This window comes from Drosophila grimshawi, unplaced genomic scaffold, assembly GCF_018153295.1.
Source record: "Drosophila grimshawi isolate 15287-2541.00 unplaced genomic scaffold, ASM1815329v1 contig_848, whole genome shotgun sequence".
NCBI classification, from domain to species: domain Eukaryota; kingdom Metazoa; phylum Arthropoda; class Insecta; order Diptera; family Drosophilidae; genus Drosophila; species Drosophila grimshawi.
This window is the reverse complement of record NW_025063692.1, coordinates 10,918,150-10,938,763: the sequence shown is the minus strand read 5'-3', so window position 1 is coordinate 10,938,763 and position 20,614 is coordinate 10,918,150. Positions and strand designations below refer to the sequence as shown.

Here is a 20,614-nt window from a genome sequence, read left to right as displayed (position 1 = left end):
ACGGTTTGGTTTCATTCGAATGACTCACTGCAATAGCAACAGGAAAACAACTACTACAACAACAACAACAACGGCAACAACTACTGCAGCAAATACAAATAACACAACAAACAATTTACAACTGCTTGTAACGTTGGCCAAGAGTCGTATTTTTGATTATTTTGTTGTACCCTGTTGTTTATTACAAACGTTCTTGATCAGCAGCCACAAGTTGTTACAGAAATCGCCTATTGCGAAGCAGCCAAATTATCGATTAAAATTTAATACTCATAATTGCTCAACACCGATCGATTTCACTTATTGACGCATATCGAAACAATCGTCGATCGAACTGGTACGGGGTATCTGCAGTTCCGAACCACATTCAAAGAGATTCTTCTGACTTGTTTTCTTATTTTATTTTTTTTGTTTGTTTTTTTTTTTGGTTTTTGTTGTTGCTGTTTTTGTAGGCAATTGCCGTAGCCGTTCGATCAACCTTTGCAAATGACCCAAATTTGGCGCGATATTCACAATCGCTTCGGTTTTTGGCTTCGACTTCCAGTTCGACTTCAGTTTCGACTTCGACTGGCGACTGCGAGTTGGAACTTGGCACTTGGCGCACTTGTCGTGCACCAGCAGCAGTTGAGCATTGCTTGGTATTTGGGTTTATTGGCGGGTGTCTCTGTGTGAGTGTGTGTGTGTATGTATGTGTATGTGTGTATGTATGTGTGTGCTTGCATCGTGTATGCCCAGCAGACACAGTCTCATATAAAATTCTGTTATAGTTTCCCTGTTGTTGTAACTAATTGAAAGTTAATTTGCACATGGTAGGTAAATGCAACTGTGAAACTTAAAGGTACACTTTGAATGCTAAGTTTGTGCTGTTTGTCTCCGACTGGCGACTGACTGACTGACTGACTGGTTTCTTGTTTCTCTGCTTCTCTGTTTGCTTAGCACTTTTACTTTTTCAATTTGTTTTGCAATTATTTTGGTCAACTACCTGGCCTGCCTGCCCTTCACCCAATCGAAGGTTGTGCCTCTAAGCCCTCCATTTCCCCCTTTCTCCACAGCACACACACACACACAACATCGATGTGCCTGTTGATTGTTGTTGTTGTGTTGCGTGTATTTACAAAATTTCACCTTTCTTGCATTTGACTCGATTTCGTATGCAGCTGCTGAAAGAGCTATACATATATACATATATCTATATACATAATGTATATATACATGCATCGATAGATACATTCTGTGGCACTTGAAAGAAAACAAATCTAAGATGACAAAAACAATGCCAAAACTGAAATTTATATATATATTTACATAATTTCAATATAAACATTATTAAGCATTTATTGCCAGAGTTTAGGATTTGTTGATTGCGTTGCTGGGCTGCCATTGAATTAGGCAAAACAGGTAGCTGGTTAATAGTCAAATTTTAGGCCAAAACCAAAAGTGGTAAGACATGCCGATGACATTATCAACTGCTACAAAAAATAATATAAATAAAAAACAATACAGATAGGAAGAGATACATTTTCTCTTATATTTTTGCAAAGCAAAACTCGATTTTTTTTTTTCATTTGCAGTTGGTTAATTGAGTTTGTCTTTATTTGGCAAAGATTGAATATCTACGTTGACATTAACTATGCGATTCCGTTTCAGATGCAGCGTAGAGGCAGACAAATGTTGCAAGTGTGCATGTATGTGAGTAGGTATATATATATATATATATGTATTGCTTTTGGCGAACCAAACAATCTACGCCCATACAAAAAGAGTGTGTGCTTTTTCATGCCCCTGATGAGGGTATTATAATTATATATTAAAGTTTGTAAGGTCTTATATATATATATGTGTATTCTTATTCAGCATCATTAGTGGAGTCGATATAGTCATGTCCGTTTGCAGACAATTGCCCAATTTCTTAAAGATATAATGCAATTTGGATATCAGCAGTTGGACTCGTTCCGGTCTGCAAGTGTATATAATCTTCGTAGTGACTAAGTTAGCCAATATATCTTGTGTTGTCAAGGATTTGCCTAATTCAGCTCGACTTATACATAAACTATCCATGCCAAAATCAAAGAGATTATCGCCAACAAATATACGAACATTAATCATTATTTAATTTGCTTTTAATATTTATATATATATATATATATACATTCACTATTTACTGGAAATGAGAACAAAGACATAAATTGTAGACAGCTTTTGAGTGTGATTTATTTGATATTGAGAAAAAGAAGCTGAGGCATAAAAATCACGTGTGTAGTTATATAGTATAGATAGTATTTGGAACAAGCATTGCTATCTTTTAATTGCAACTCTCACTTTTCGCATTTACAATTAATATCTGTGCGTAACTCTCGTAGTTCATTTTATAATCTCTATATTTGGTACTATAAAAGTCATGGACATTTTGATGCCGTGACATCAGCGACATGCCCAAACTAGGGCAATCTTTTGTGATCGTTTGTGACACTGTTATTGTTGTTACTATGACTGTGTGCAGCCAACCAAAAGTGGTAATGTTCACAAATATATATATATATATATATATATACACACACATGTGCCATAAGCTGTTGGTTTGCGCATATTTAAAAGATATGCGATTCTTTTGGCCCGACTCTGATATGAGAGCATGAGCTATGAGCTCATAATAATAATAATAATTCTAAAAAAAAATAAAAAATTATCGCTTATGATTAATATATTCCATAGAAAGAACTTGCAGCTTTGTTTATATATGTATAAATATGTATCCATAAAAGTGAAACCGCAAAAGAAAAGCTGAGCGCGTAATTCTCAGAATGAATCGAAAGTGATAAGGGAAGCCTGATTTATTTATTGAGAGTTATATTCTAGTCAATCATTAAGTACTTATCACGACGTATCTAGTATCTAACTGGCAAATGCATGCGTACAAGAAGAAACTGGCTCAAAACGATGTGTGTGAAAAATGAATTGTACTAAAAATAGCCAGACGAAAACTGACCAAAATGCTCACCTGGATACCAAAGTAGCAAGTGGCAAGTACTCGCTACCCGCTACCCGTTAGCTGCTATGCCCCAATAGCGAACAAATGCACAGATCTATATATATATATATATATATATATATATATATATATATGTGTGTGTGTGTGTGTGTTGTGTGTATACACACATTTTGTATTTTATTTTGGCTCAATGTGTGATAAAAGAATGCCGCCAAACAGCAACAAAAGAGATGAACGCCGGGCGCTGCGTGATGGAGGGGGGGAGATGTGTGTTGGGCGGCAACTGAGCAAGGGGCGATGGCAAAGTGCTTCTATATCATATCGTGGTATATCACTAAACGCTGCTGTGGTGGGGCGGATGGGATGGGATGGGAGGGGATAGTATGGGTAGGAGAGGGGGGTAAAGTGTATGCGGACGAGAACTGAAAAGAATTTCACGTCTGCTGAAAACCATTTGGTCAAAAGGCGGCTGCTGCTGCTGCTGCTGCTGCTGGCATCGCCTTTGGGGCAGACCCGGAGACGGCTGCTTGTTAAACGGCATCAGATCGTGCTGTTAGTTGTAGTTCTTGTTGCTGATTTTATTATTATTATTATTATTATTATTGTTGTTGTTGTTGTTGTTGCCACACACTTTGCGCCAAATTTGAGTCAGAACACATGCATCCAAAACGCGCCCCGCTCGCAGCACATTTAAATTTAGTTTCGATTTGTTAGTCTTTGTTTCGGATACCCCTTAACACAAGTGGCTAACTGCAATTGATTTAGGTATATATATATTAAATGTATTCGCTATATAAACAAACGATATATATATATATATATATGTATATATATATAATAAATGATCAATATTATATAGCCTAAAATAAAATATTGTATATATATTTATGAATATTATTCGGCATTACAGGGTATGCGTTGTTCGTTGTAATTTCGATTTGGCATTCTGGGAAATTGTTTAACAAAACAAAATCAAATATCTATAAAAAAAATGATTTCAAAAATTCATTTTTTTAAATTTGTTTTTTTTCTTTCTTTCTTTTTTTTTGTTGAATATTTTGCCTGTCAGCATTATGAGACAAGTTCATATACTGTTGTAGTCCGTTGGTCTAGATGTGTATATATGTCTCTATATCTGATTCTGTGGAAATCCAACTTTCACTGATTGAAGTTGATGATGCAACTTTGAACACTATATCAAACAGGCTTTATAGGAACAATCGGTCAGTTTGCCAGAACAAGATGCGTGATCGGGTCAGATCAAAGTTTGGTATGCAAGGGTATCCAAGCATCGGTGTGAACACGATATCGGTTCTTTGTTCCGAATTCTACGAATGCATGCAAATATAAAGAAATGGGCAAATTTTTGCTGATTTAGTTTTTTCTTCTGTGTTTGTTGTCTCTCTTATAAACGGTTTGTGTGCGTTTGTTGTGGTTCTTGCTATTGAACGGAAATATGGCCATTGAATATATTTATATACATATACATTTGTTATATATATATATATATATATAATGTTGGTGGTGGGGAGAAGGCGAAGGCCAAGCAAAAGCACCGCTCACAATCGCAAACGTAACTTAAATTAAGTGCTAATTGTTAAAACACTTGAGGAAATTTATATTGTTTTATTTTGCACAAATACAAATATTTGTCAGTGTGTGTGTGTGTGTGTGTGTGTGTGAATGCCTTGGGAGCGATTTTCCCCACTGACGTCAATTTCGTGAAGGCAGTTTTAGTTGTTGTAGTTGTTGTTGTTGTTGTATTTACATACAAATACAAATTGTGTTATTTTTTGCTTGCATCTTGGACATTATCGTTGGCCTTATTACAATGTAATGATGAAGTCAAGTGGAATACGTCGCAAGTCGTAGCCAAGTCGATATATATATTGACATCCGACTAATACATTATCAAACTTGCACATTCAGTGCGAACAGGTGGAATATATTGATAATTAGACGATATACGACGATTTAGAATTCATGTTTACTCAATTCAGAATTCAATTACATTTTGCGACATTACATTTCCTAAGAATATATATATATATATATATATATAGTTCTTATGAGGAAAAAAGTAGAGATTGAATCACGCAGCAATGTTTTGCGACACAATTTTACAGAGAATACTTATGGCTAAGTTTGCTTGTAGTTGGCTGTTTACGAAACCAGATAAGACGACAAAGTCCAAAAGATGATGATAACAAGTTGACGACGGAGGAGGAAGCAGCACACACGTTAATATCGCAAAGATGATAAAATCCGCGATTCGAATGCGGCGACATTAACAAGTAAAAATATAGAAAATATGGAGAGAAAAAAAAAAAATGACTGAAATATACAAAAGAAAAATATGATGAAAAGAAAAAACAAATCATAAAAAAAAAAAAATAAAGAAATCGGTGAAAACTTTGCATTTTGTGCAATGGCACGTATTGGGGTACAAAAAGTGTGGCTCTAAGGTGCGAGGGGGAGGGGGTGGGGCGAATGGGGCAGGGTTATGTGTACGGCTGTGTGCGTGTGTGTGTGTGTGTGTGTGTAGATGCCGCACCCACGTCGATGCTGCGACTCTGACATGTTTGTGTGTAAGCAACTGCACTTGCGATTATCAGGCACACACACACAAACACACACAAACACACACACAAACACACACACACACATTGAGTATGTGTTGCTGAAGTTCGTGATGAAAACAAGCTGAGAAATAAATAAATACGCGACAAAATATAAATGCCCACAAACCAGAGGCTGCACACACACACACACACACACACATACACATGTATGTATGTTTGTACATATGTATATATGTACTCTATGTACATACTTATGACTACAAATAAAAAAAAACCAGACTTATACTATTTGTAGCAACTGTAAATATTATGAGTTAAATTGCAAAATGCATTCGCTGCTGATATTCAAATACGCACATATGTATGTATGTAAGTATATAAGTACATATGTATGTATGTAGTATGTACATGTATACAGCATATATATATATATATATATATATATATGTAATCAGAATCAGAGAATCGGCTCAGTGGGCGGCGTTGCAAGCATCAGTAAAACCGGCAATAAAATTAATTAGTTTTATGCGCTATTATTAATACATATTAGTATTATTTTAATAGGGCGTTACTGAACGAGTGCCAAGCAAATTGCTCTTTTGTAGCTGTTTGCATTCCACTTCAACCATATCCATTTTGTATGCCCAGATACCCAGTGTGCACCAAAGTATATTCGATTTGGCCAGAGACTTCAAACTTTGACTATATATAATTGTATTGTATTTGAATGCAGACAAAGTATTACAAAATTGCTTCCACTTTGTGGGCTGGGAAATCGATATTATTACCAAAATTGTGAAGAAATCCCTTCCGAAGTGCGGAGATATTGCTATAACTTAAATTTGGCACAGTTTTGAAGCTAGTTTCGACCACAATCGATTGATATTGATAAGATATATCAGTCGATAGACCCGATCCTCTGCTGACACTTTTAGCCATCTTACAGTCGATTTAGATGAGTCACTTCATCAATCTAACTCAACGTTATCGATCTATCAAGCTAATTATCAACTTATCGCTTCCAATGAAAATTAATTAAACGATCCACATATAAAACGTAGTTCTTTAAATATAACAATAAGTATAAGCAATATCAATTATATATATATATATCGCCATACTTTACAATTGAAAAATCAGCAATCAGCACACACTCAACACTGCAGCTACTGTCCTCGATTTGTTAGCGTTTTTCAACACTACCAAATGTATTTTGTAATGCCCCCGCCTGTAGCTGCTATTTTGGCCAATATAACTATAAATATATATATATACATATATATAGTTTGGTTCTTAAATTCAACAATAGTTTTCATATGGCTTTAGCTGTTTTCTTTGCATAAAAATGTGATTTATTTATACAATTTATTCGACATTCGATTGCATTTGCGTCATTTGCGCCCTTTATCGGCATTTTTGGAATTCATTGTGGTTGTTTTAACAAATGATTTTTTGTATACTTTTATACACATACATACATACATATATACATACATACATACATACGTACTTACATACATAGACACATACATATTGGTGCTGTTCTGCTGTTGGTGTTTTCACCGTTCGATTTTGTTGGTTTGATTTCAAGTGCTGAAACATTCATTTGTTGTGGCACGAACTGCACGCATCTGTTGCTCATTGTTGTAGCCATATCATATTATTTACCACTGAATGATTGCCAATACAAATATTTCTGCTCGCCCACAAAAAGAAATATTGCATGATTCCTAATTTTGTACAAAAAAATCTACAACTTAAATTCCCCAAATGCCAATGCAACTCATCAGGCCCCAAAATTATAATTGACAATAACAATATTATTAACAGCAAACAACCAAAACGTTTAACTTACAACCAACAACATGAAGCCAAATGTTTCTTAGTACAAATTCCCAGAGATCTGATGTGTGTGTGTGTGTGTGTGTGTGTGTGTGTGTGTGTGTGTGTGTGTGTGTGTGTGTGTGTGTGTGTGTGGTGAGTGTGTGTTGTATGTGTGTATCCCATGCGGAAATGTTGTTGCTTGTTTACAAGAAAATTGTTTTAACATTTTCTTATTGTTGTTTTTGTGTACATCTTACTTTTTACCGTCAGCATACAACAAATACAAAATGGTTAACAAAGGGTATGATGAAGTTGCGCAAATGTATGTAACAGACGAAGAAGAAGAAAGCGGCAACAAGTCGAGTCTGCCTGTCTGCTGCCTGTCTGCTTGAGCCATCAAATTTGATTTATAAGTTCTTGTTTCAGTATAATTTATAACTTCTTTCGTTTGCAAAATATCAATCCATATCGATTACCGATGGCCACAATTTTAATCGATAATTAAGATACTAACGATCATCTACAAAAGTGAAGATCGGCTGGGAAACACGGCACGGAAAATATCTGTATATATTTACCAAAAACCACTGCAGCAATTAGGGTATCTTCTAGACGAGCTCTCTCGACTAGAGTACTCTGATTTTTTGTTGTTAACATGTACATGCCCTTTTTGGTGGTTGTAGGTCATTCCGTCCGTTCGTAAAAAAAAAGAAAAAGAAACTTGAGATTACAACATTCAAGCTAGTTATTCACAGTAATAACTGCTATCGATACAAACACAGCTGTGGCCACACAATTAACAGCTGTTACTCAAAAACACAAAGTGCTTGTTTCAGAAATTTCTATTCAAATCACATATGAACAAAGAAACTGAATCTTAAATGATTATAGAGTAAGTATATGGGTAGAGTAACAGACTATCTTTGTAATATATATAGACGTATTTAATTTTTATTTATTCTAGTTACAAATCAAATTAAAGTCAAGTTGAAATTGAAAAACAAAACTAGTGAAATAAATGTGCAGAGCAAAAATTATCTAGTATTATTGCTTATATATATATATAGAGAGTATGTCCGCGTCGACTCGACGACCAGTTGGTCTCAGTCAGCTTAGCTAATCGTATGCTTTAAGCCTTTTGTTCTTCTACTAACTGACTAACTGGATGACAGTTGTATGCCATAATTAGCTCAAAAATAAAAATAAACTCAGCAGTTAGTTAGTTAGTCGGTTGGTTTAGCTAACTGTTTGCTTGATTGCTTGGCTGCTGCTTGTTTGCTTAGCTGATTAGACTTTTCAATAATTTGTAATTGCTGTTGGCCCGAGGCCACTCTAAAACCAACAGCAACACAACAAATGAAAAGCACAATAGCAAGACGAATAACAACTGTGCTTCAATCTAAATACGAGTAAAGTTCAATATTTATCAATATAATAACTGAATATTTCAACAATTTCTGGCCACTTTTAAAGAATGTATGTTTTCATTTAATTTGGTTTGGTTTGGTGTGTGTGTGCAAGTTGACACGCCCCAAAAGCCTTTTAAATCACGGATAAACAAATATTTTATGCGTTTTAATTGCAACAAATCGGCTTAAGACAACTCGACTCTGGACTCCAAGGACAAGGCAAAGGGTTGTCATTGTTGTTGTTGTTGTCGATGTTATTGACATCGGAGGAAGGTTTTATCATTCGAACTGTTTGAGATTGCTGCTCTTCTAGTATATGTATATATATATATATATATACATCTTGTTGTTATTTGTTTTCGTTGTCTCTTTTATCATTTCTCTTTGGCCATTGTTCGTCGCGTGGCCGCCACAGATTGTGGACTGTGGAGTCACATATGGTTTTTCATTTTATTTGGCTCTTAATATTTATGAGCCAAAGGCTAAAGATGATGACGATCATCATCATTATCATTCTGGGATTGGTTTTCGGATGACGATGACTAACACAACATCAGCATCATCATGATCATTTTGATGCTGATGCTGATGATGACGTTGATCGTGATTGGCATTCATCACGTAGCAGGTGAAGCTAAACTATGCCGGCTATCGCCTATCTACGCCTCTTTCTCCACTCTCCTCCCCCCTCAGTTTCTCTATTTTTTTGTCTGTCTGTCTGTCTGTTTGTCTGTCTGTGTCTGTCTGTCCAAAGCATTTGTCACTTTCACATTAAGAAGTTATTGTTGTCGCTCTCAGTTTTGATTAGCTTTTACTGAGGCAAGGCGAGAGCCCTTTGATTTTATGCTTCTTGCGAATAGAGCGCATTACACTAACAATGTGCTGCTGATGAGAGTCTAGCAGAAAAGAAGAAGAATATCAACAACAACAACAACAAGAACAGAATTTGCCATCAACTTAGCAAAGGCGTAATGATTAAAACTCGACAATATTGTTGATAATAATGCCTTTTTTACAATGCATTATCTGTAATTTGTTATTTCTGGAATGCGTCAGTTGCTGAACCAAAAACTACAAATAAAAAAAACACCAGTTTAATTTGTGTTGAATTAAAATGAAAAGCTTTAATTGAATTATCCATTAATGATAATTATATAAAGATCGATTCATAATAAGCTAAGAACACAATGAATGCTTTTGACACTTCTCCGACTCCACAAATTATATATATTCTTGATCTTGCCCGTCTGTTGCTATGCAAAGTATTCCCCCAGTTATATATATATAGCATATAGCTCCAAATCAAACTCGTCTGCCAGGCCTTTGACATACCAAAACAAATAACATTCATTCAAATTGATAGTAAAATTGGCGACATTATTCGAGAAGGGTGTGTAATATTCGGCATGCCAAAGATAAATGTATTTTTTGCTTGGTTTTTCATTGATCTCATTGCGCAATCGCTGAGCATCTTTTACAGAGTTCTTGGATTGTGTACAGTTCCCAGTAGTAACAAAGTGCTGGCAACCGCTTCAAAGGCATGGAAGAAGATACATTTTTATCGTTTCGCAGAAGCGACTTCTTTTCAGTTGTTGTCTTTTTGATGTTGTTGTTGTTGTTAATGTTGTTGTTGTTAATGTTGTTGTTGTCGTTGTTGTTGTGTTGCTGGGTGGTGACCAAAACGATGAGCTAGTGCTTCCACGTTCAATGGAATTCTTTTGGCTACATTTTGCTGTCGGAACTTTGTTTTTGTTGGTTAGTGTCTAGCGAAGAACTTTGTCGGGGATTGTTAGATTGTAATTATCTAATCTTTTAAATGAGAATACATTTAACCGGCATACAAACATATATACCTATATTTATTTGGCTTTTCTTACCGCTTTTTGTAAGGCCATTTGGCCATTTGTATATTTAACCGTGTGTGTGTGTGTGTGTGTGCATAGTAGATGGTTGTATTTGTTATAAACACAACAACAGCGACTATTTTAGCCAACAAGCTTTTGCTTGCCTGTCATATGAGTTAAGAGCATTTCGTTATGACAGAATCATAAATAATGCTGCCGTAAACCAAATGAAACTTTAAGCTCAACTGATACTAGATACTACTTCGCGAAAGTGCGAAATTCGATAAGTGCAAAAATTGAATACACATATAGACACAGTCATCCATATATATATATACAAATATATATATATATATGTATGCACATGTATATAGATCAAATCGTTTGTGTAAATATTTAACTTGAATTTTATTTCAGTCAACGGCTCTGCCATTCGATTCTACTGCTGCGATCCGGGTGGGTTAGAACCAATATCGATAACAGCAAACACTGTTGACACCGGTGATAAGTGCAATTATATGAGGAGATCGAGATACTGTTGCTTGATACCAATTTGTCAACAACAACAACAAAAAAAAGAAGGTATACAAAACAAATCAAGTACAAATGCATTAAGCTAATGATAAAAATGGTCGATTAATATCGGAATTATTCAGATAGAGATTTAAATTAGTCAAGTCACGAAAACTATACTTAATTATCGAAATTCATGCAGTCATCTTGTGCTTGTCTGACAAGCTGCACTTAAACACACACTTTCTATTGACACGAATCGGCAGTCCCCAAATCTCCCAAATGCCAAATCTCCCAATGCAATGCGCGAAACTCCAACTCCAACTGAAAATCAAATAAAGTACGGATTGTACTAGCACAACACTTGTATGCACATCTAACTGTGTGTATAAAAAATTAACCAATTCAAAAAGTAGACACCGACCAGCGAAGCAAACAATCGGTTTGCGTGTCTGTCGCACACTCTAAATAGCTGTTCCCCAAAAACAAACCAAGAAGGGGGGCAAAGAAAGAAACGCCATATATGTACATACATACTACATACATAGATACATACATACATGCATACGCTGTATTGTCAGGTGTGGGCAGTAACTTAATAAACAACAGGAAAAAAAAAAGTATTTCTTTTTTGTTTTAAATCTAGCATAAATTGCTAAATAAGTACAAAAAAGTAAAGAACTTGTTCACGTGTTTGGTTATACGCTCACTGAGCCACTTCTTGCGGTCACTTTCATTGCTTTTGCTGCCTGTTAACGAACTGGGTTTCTATGCAAAGCTCCTGCTACATACATACATACATAGATGTATAGATGTATGTATCTACTCACTAACCACACACACTTGACAAATCTGTCAAAAAAAAAAGGCAGAAAGCAGATGAGCGCAGCAACGGCAAAATACAAAATGCCGCAGTGACTGACTCAAAACGTTCAGGGGGAAAAAAAAAACAAAAACAATAAATAAGGTCGACTAAGAGATACACTGAACCAACTAATATTCTTTAGCTCTCTTGTCTCAAGTCGCTGCGACACACAAGCAAACATGGCATGATCAAGTATATATATCTAGATATTTTATGGGATCGGACATAATTCGCATAATTCTGCAGAAATGCATTATAATCTTTTAATACCATTTGTAATGGATTTGTGTTAAAAGCAATATAAATCAAAGACTAAATTTTATTAAATTTAAAATAAAGCTTCGTCATAATTAAAGTGCACACAATTCCTAGGAAAAATGAAATGTTCTTGATAATCATTCATAAAGATCGTATTTTTAGCATGATTTTTTCATGAAATGATAAATGAAAAAAAATCAAAGTTTGCGGAACAGGTTTTATGGTTGTTGTCCTTTTTTTTCCAGTGTAGTCCACATGGTGAACTGAAACATGGAAATGGGAAAAGCCAAGTTGTAATGGTTAATCGACAAATGCGCTGATTAGCTTGGCCAACGTGTTTCTTGTTGTTGTTGTAGTATCCATGGGGGTCCAAAATGACGATCGATGTGCGAACGCCTGAAAGCGACCCGCAGTCAGACAAACTGACGGGCTGCCTCTGCCTGTATTGTGGGTGCGTCATAAACTGCTGTTGGTGGGCAAAGGGGAGGCAGTGTGGAGGAGGGTTGGGGGGGAATGGTTGTGCTTGTCAATCAACAAGCAACGCCACTTCTATGGCTTATCTAAAGTAACTAACGCACCGCTAATCGATCATTCTGTATCTTTGGCTGTCTTTCATTCAGTCTCTCTTCTGTCTGTCCATTCGCCTATCACTCTCTTCCACACTCTCTCTCTCTCTCTATCCCTCTCTCTCTCTCTCTCTCTCTCTGTGTGCTGTTCTGCGCCAGCAAAAGGAACGCTAGAGCGAGGGAGAGAGGTGAAGAATGTGGCTGATAAGGCGCGCTGCTTTTGAGAGCAAAACTGGTTTCTGGCCCATGTGCCGCAAGACTGGCAAAGGTGGGAGAGAGGGGCGCGGGCGGCAAAAATAAAAACCGATTTCTCAAGCCAAAAGCCAAAAGCCAAAAAAAAAACCAAAACAAAAATCAAATGTGATTCATACCAAATTCAAACGTAAAAACGATGCGTTGTTTAGTTCAGCTCCACAAGCACGCCGGATACACACACACACACACACACATATATATATATATATATTTAGATATATACATACATGTGCATACACACAGACTTAAATATTGGCCGCTGCTGGCCAAAAGATTGATCGCATTTCAAAACAAGCAGGCGATCAAATTTTATGCACACAAAACCTCTGCGCTGAAAAGCCGTTAACATTTTGCATATACATCGCACACACACACAACCACACACACACACACACACACACACACAACCACACACACACACACACACACACACACACACACATGTATTTGAAAATAATGTTTACATTTATATTGGGTTTGGGTTGCTCAGCGTCAGCATTAAATATTTTAAGGGGTTTTCAGTTTCGCTTTGGGCTTGGATTTGGATTTGGATTTTGAACTTTTTGGGCTTTGGCTTGGAATTTAATGTGTGTACTTTTTTAAGAATTTGGCATACTTGAATTGAAATTGCTGTTTGTGTATGCAGAACACCGTATCGAAAATAATCTCCATCCTCCCCCCACTACCCCTATACCACACTACCAATCCATGCATTAGAACAACACTTGCTCATCGATGGAAATCGCGCCAAACAACAAGCAAAAAGAAAGCAGATCTGTCTTTTGTTTGTTCAACAGATTGTCTTGTATTTATTTATTTATTTAAAACAATAAATAAATTGCAACAATTCATAATACAATATATGAAATGGCAGAACAGTCCAATGTCCTCAACTGACACTGTTGTCAGTCGATCAGAATGTATTTCTTATAATGAAGAAGAGTTTTACATGCCCAAAATGTACTGTCAACAACCAGGAAGCCAGCCACCAACGCTGACACGAACAGAGCACGCAGCTGCTGTTTGTGGCAAGTGTGGAGGAAAATCAAGCTTGCCCTATCTCTGCCATGACAACTAAGTCTACTTTAAAGCCTGATTTGGATATACAATGCTAAAACTGAAATGTCTGCGGGGCAAATAAGAAGCCGAAGATGAGATAACAGAAAATATACAATAAACTAGAATAATACTATTTATTCATATGCAAATATCACTTGTTCTAGCTCGATTCTCAATAAAGTAGAACACTTTCGAGAACTGGCATTTGGAAGTGGCAGCCACGCCTAATCTCACACAACAACAACACTCAAAAGACAAACAAACAGGCAGGCAGACAGACAGACAGGCGGACGGACGGACGGACAGATCAACAGTTTTTGAAGGTCGTTTTGAACGATTTTTTTTTATTGTTTTTTTTTTGAGCATTTGCATTTGAATCTAGCCTCGCACTTTGATAACTAATTATATAACTGCCTCGTCGGTTTATTATTGCTAATGTTGTTGAGGTTGTTGTTGCTGTTGTTGCTTTAATTAAATTTGTCACATTGACCCATATAAGAAGAGTCGCAGCGCATCAACGAACTAGCCCAGATTTCTAGAGGAAAAAAGCAAACATTTTGATTGAAAATCAAAACTACACCAAAATAAACACGAGTCGAGTTGTTCTCGTGTGATTTGGAATCGATTCCAAATATATTTACTCTACAACAGATATGGAAATTTATAGATAAGTTAATGTTTAGTTTCTTATTAAGGATGTTTAAGATAATCAGTAAACAGTTAACAGAAATCAATAAACAATCTTATTTACAATTAATATTCCTAGTTTCTATATTTATACACGATTAAAACAAGTGAAAAGTGTATTCAGCATTCGATATCAATTTGTCAACGTGTAATTTCATATTTTGCTGAGCTTTCTGGTCTGTGTCTGGGGTCTGTGTCTGTGTCAGTCTGTCTGGTCTGTTTGGAGAGATGACAAACCTTATGAAGCTAATGAATTGAGCTGCAACTATACGAAACGCCAAAGACAACATGACGAGTACGTAGCCGGTGCATAAAAACCTGAATGAGTCGGCCACAACACAAATGAAGTGTGAGTTTGCTGTTTTTAGTGTCTTTCGAGTCTAACTCAAACTTGGACTTGCGACTGAGATTTTGATTTTGATTTTGATTTTGACAGTGACAACGCTACATTTTTGGTGAATGCGTTCAATGGCATCCAGATGTCTGAGTTGCTGATGTACATACGCATAAGCATACATACACATATATGTACATTGTATATATTTATGTACATATTATATTTGCACCACTTTAGTTGCATTCCTTCAGTGACTACGACTTGTCAATCGATGATAGTGAGAATATTAAATATAATTAATAGTGCGGCACAACTAAAACATACCCTGTACAGACAAGGTTCATAGAAAGACCAAAAACAGCATATCAAATGAAGTGATTTTTTATTAGCTCTCCAGCAGCTACTCCAAAAAATTGTGCTGCAAATGGATAATCAATAGTTATCGTTATCACGTTAGCTATCGAAATATATATACATATACATGTATATATATATATGTTTATGGCACTTTTCACAGCTTTTGTCCGTTGTTATTCAATTTGCACAACCATTTTACAGTTTTCGCGTTCATTCGTAGTGCTTAAGGGGTATAATTACATATTACAGCTGAGCCAACGACTATTTATGGCTTGTACACAATGCGACTTGCTGTTGCCTTTTGCGACATCGACATCGACATCGAAATTGAAATCCAAATCCAAATCGGCACAAAACACAGCAAACACACACAAACACACACCCAACCAACCCACCTTCTTTGCCTCACCTTACATAATCAGCCGATGTCGCCAAGGTTAACGTAACGTTGACGTTGACGTTAACTAAATGATCAAGTGCGCACTGCGGCCGATCTTATCGCCCCCTTTTTCGATTCAATTTGATTTGATTTGATTCAATTCAATGCGATTCCATTCGATGACTTATTTTAATAAGCACTCAGTAGTAAGGTACTCGTAGTAGATCAAACTGTACTCGTATCCACTCGCGCAATCGTAAGCAAAAGTTATTCTGGTCATCGATAAGATTGCACCGACTATCGATACACATAGATTTACATGTTTGTTTGTGAAACTGAACCATGTTAATCAACTTGAACTTGACTTGGGTGTGTTCAGTGGGCCATAAATTAACTTGTGAATCACTGAATATATATATATATATATATATATATATATACATATATATATACATACACACTTGTATATATGTATGCCTGTGCGTTTATATGAGAACCGTGATTTAACAAGAAATCAGCAACAGTTATAAAAAGGACTAAAATGGTATGGGTTTTCTTTGTTTTAAATTTCAGATGAAGATCTCCATATTTATATAAACTCACTCAGAGTCAGTCAGAATGAAATTTGAGCAGACACGTCACTATATATAGTATTAATACCTACTGCTCAATATATGGGCCTTAAAAGGCAGCTTAGCGTGATCCATGGGTCTAAGTAGGTTTTACGTAAAGCTGATCACAATTAGCAAATTCATTCTAATAATACCTAATAGAGAATGTATTTATATATAATATATATATTGGAAATAATTTAGCTTTTGCTGTCATATAGCAACTTTCGTTTCTCTAAATTGTGAGAGAAGCTAAAAAGAGAGAGAAAGAGTAAATTTCGTTTCACTCTCGCCAACTTAAGCGACTATCAATTAGTAAATAAACACAATATTCACTATGAGGAGACATCGCCTCGACAAAGTTGCAGTAACTACACTGATATACTCCAATTACCACTAGAAATATTACAAAATAAGTAATAAAAGATACTCAGCGAGTAATTTCGGAACACCATCTTCCGATTTCTGATAATGAGGCATTTTGTGCACAAAATAAAACTTAAAAATAATAAAGACTTCTTTTTAGTTAGAATAGTATCAATTTCAGTTATCAACGTCAAGGGCAACATCGATTTGTTGGACTCAAATCATTGAGGTGATATTTTATATAAAACTATAGAGATATGGGATCTGGGTCTGTCTACCACTAGGTGTGTCCGAACTTTAGCCCCCCTTTGAAGAAACTTATATTTTATCGATAGTGTTTAGTTTACCATTTGTTAGTTTACTAGCAAAATTCGAGTTCAATTAACCAAAAATCAAGCAAATCACTCTCTTGCTCTCTCTCTCTCTCTCTCTACCTCATATTATTAGTTGTATGCTTGCTGCAATAAAATTGTAGCACAAAATCTTTGCCAAAAATCAAGAACAAATGACTTTAATTACCCCATATTTTTTGCTGTGTATTTAGTTAAGTATGTACATACATACATACATACTTATATGCATACATACTAGAAATATATGTATGCATGTTTGTAAAAAAAATAAACAAGGTGCCTGCACCTGTTGCATTACTATTTGTATTTCGTTTGTATTGCTGCTGCAGTGCCAGTGGCAGTAGCAGCAGCAGCAGCAGCAGCAGCAGCAGCAGCAGCAGCAGCAGCAGCAACAAACAATAAACATGCAATATGTTCTCGACTAATACTTTATAAATACTGTGTATATATTATATACTGTGTATTTAATGTAATTGCATGCGATTGTTGTTGTTGCTGTACTTAGTGACAACGAGCAGCACAAACGAACAACAATAACAGCAATAGGCAGCAGAGCAAGAAGAAGAACGGGTGTACGTATGTATGTATGTATGTATGTATGTATGTGTGTATGAATGTTGTTGTTGCCGTTAAAAGGTGTATGTTGAAATTAAGGCTACGTACGCTCTCCCTCTCTCTGTGTCTCTCTTTCTAACTAACTACTCAGGAATTGTTGCTCGTGTATTGTATTTGTTGGGTTTATTTGTGCTACTGGTTGACCTTGACAGGCATACACACACACACACACATATATATATATATAGAGTGATAAAGAGAGAGAGAGAGAGAGGGTGAACGAGCACGATCTCATGCACGAAAGAGCGTGCGTCCGCTTGACTAACAGAGAAGCAGAAGCACACACACACACACACACACACACACACACACACACACAGAGTGTGTTAGAGAGAGAGAGAGGGGGCGAGTGAGAGAGAGTGAGTAAAATTAACATTTGCTTTTGTGTTTCGTACTCACCTTTTGCGGCACTCATTAGATCTTTAACCTCTTTGATAATGCGCTTGATCTGCTGACTAGTGTGATCCAATTCCTTCTCGTGACGATTTAAATTGTCACGAAATTCGGGACTATCGACGATGCATTCCTCAAATTCTAATGGCTCCAGGCCGCGGCGAATATCTTTGCCGCCGCCCATTTTTCTTGTTTTTGTTTTTGATGCTGCTGCGGCTGCTGCTGCTGCTGCTGCTGCCGGCGTTGTTGCTGTTGCTGTGCTGCTGAAATTTGTTTTATGCTTAATCTTATTGTTGATGTTGATGTTGCTGTTGATATTGATTTGGGAGGCGTTCGAATTGTTCCGCCGAAAGCGACGACGCACAAAGTAAATGTGTTTGTTTTTTAATTTGCCTTTTGCTGCAGCTGTGGCTGATGATGATGATGTTGATGCTGCTGCTGCTGCTGTTGTTGTTGCGGCAGATGTTGTTGCTGTTGTCGCCGATTCGTTGTAGCTTTGCTGCTGTTGTTGTTTGTTATTAGCTGTTGCGTTATAATTGTTGTTGTAATATTTCTTTTTATTAGTATTTGCTGTCTGCGGCTCATTAGTAGTTGTATTGGTGTTGAAATTAATATTATTAATATTGTTATTATTATTGTAATTATTATTTTTGTGTTGCGTCTGCTTCATAATTTTAGGCAAAACAAAATGATCAAACAAAATATATATTTTATTATATTTATTTAGTTGCACAATTTATTGTGTTTCTCTTTTGTTATGTGTAATTATTTTTCATTTATTTTTATTTTTTTATATTATTTTTAGTTGTGTGATGACACTTTCTTTGAGCACTTTTTGTCAAACAAAACAAATGCAAAAAAAAAAAACAAAACCAAATGCGGCACTGCAAAAACAAAAGGGAATTTCAATTAATGCACACACGAAAAATGCAAAACATAAACAAATATTATGTGTACATACATATGTGAGACAATAAAAACATAAAAAACAAGATGATCACAAATAATAACATTTCTCCCTATTATTATTATTATTATTTTTTCTTTTTATAATCGCACAGCCAAAACGAAATGAGTATTATGAAAAACACGGTTAAGAGAGACATATTAAAAAAAAAAAAGGACACATGGATTTAAAAACAGATTTACAAGCTCACATATGCGTGTAGATAATTAATTATGTACTGTGTAAACAATTACAATGGCTGACAAATAACATTAATAAACGGGGCTGCAGTCTTTAATTCTTATTCATAATAAACCGAACAAACACACATTAAAAAGCAGGCAAAGCGAAGACAAAAAAAAACACACACACACACATGTGCGCACACGCACACGCAAAAGCAAGCTGTATATGTATATAAGATTACTGTAGTACTAACTTTTTTTTCAAATGCATATTCTGAATATTGAGGAGTGAGTGCAGCAGCAGCAGCAGCAGCAGCAAAAACAACAAACAGTCACAGCAGCATTAGCAGCAGCAGTAACAGCGCAAGAGCGAGAGAGTGCGCTGGCTCGTGCATTCACTTGCTCACTCAGTCGCACACACGCACTGATGCTGCAGCAGCTGCCGAAAAAGTCAAGGCATAAACAAGTACGTTTGTGCATTGCACGCAATCATGATAACTCGACAGTGTTCGCTAACAGTATGATTTTGATATATGAATTTGAAATTTGTCCGATTTTTTTTGTTGCTAAATTATTGTACATTTCATGCGTTAATTAACTTCGATTCAAAAAAACTCGTAAAAGAATTGAAAGGTCATAGTTCTTGCTGTCAGCTACTGCATAAACGCAAATATTTACAGCGAAATTCATTTGCCGCTGTTGCTGCCCTGCTTTCAATGTTGTTTTTGCTGATGCTGCTGCTGCTGTTGGCGTTGTTGTTGTTGTAGTTTTTGCTATTGCGGCTGCTTGCAATTTGACTTTGGTTTGCAGTTACTTTTTGGTTTCCGTTTGCTGCAACTAATTTCATTTTGCTAAAAATCAAATTTCGCTCAGCTACAAATGCACACACACACACACACACAAAATACTGAGGCACACACAAATATATATCTATATATATAAATACACACACACATGCATGCATTCGCCGTCGTTTTTAGCAGAAACTTGTTGAATATGTACGTAAAAAAAACTGGTTGCGCGACATCAACTATAAAGGCGCGTTCAGTTCGGCACATACACATTACACACTTACACTAAAATACACACACACACATACACACGTACAGAGTGTACAGCTAAAACTGCACTGCATATTTGCGTTGTTTATATTTATATATTTTATTATGATTTAGGCTCCGTTTTGTTTTTTTTTCTTCGTTCTGCAAATTTGCACACACACAC

The 20,614-nt window shown here is 36.0% G+C and overlaps 1 protein-coding gene across 2 annotated transcripts in view; it reads right to left on the bottom strand.

Moving 5' to 3' along the window:
- The window catches only part of LOC6565699 (rho GTPase-activating protein 26), a 48,369-nt gene extending 29,884 nt beyond the window's left edge, over positions 1 to 18,485 (bottom strand). For both annotated transcript variants that reach the window (XM_032738609.2, XM_032738610.2), the window contains exon 1: positions 18,266 to 18,485. In XM_032738609.2, coding sequence (XP_032594500.1) covers positions 18,266 to 18,443 — 178 coding nt within the window. In that variant the 5' untranslated portion in view covers positions 18,444 to 18,485. The remainder of the gene's footprint in view (positions 1 to 18,265) is intronic.
- Positions 18,486 to 20,614: the final 2,129 nt, after the last annotated feature.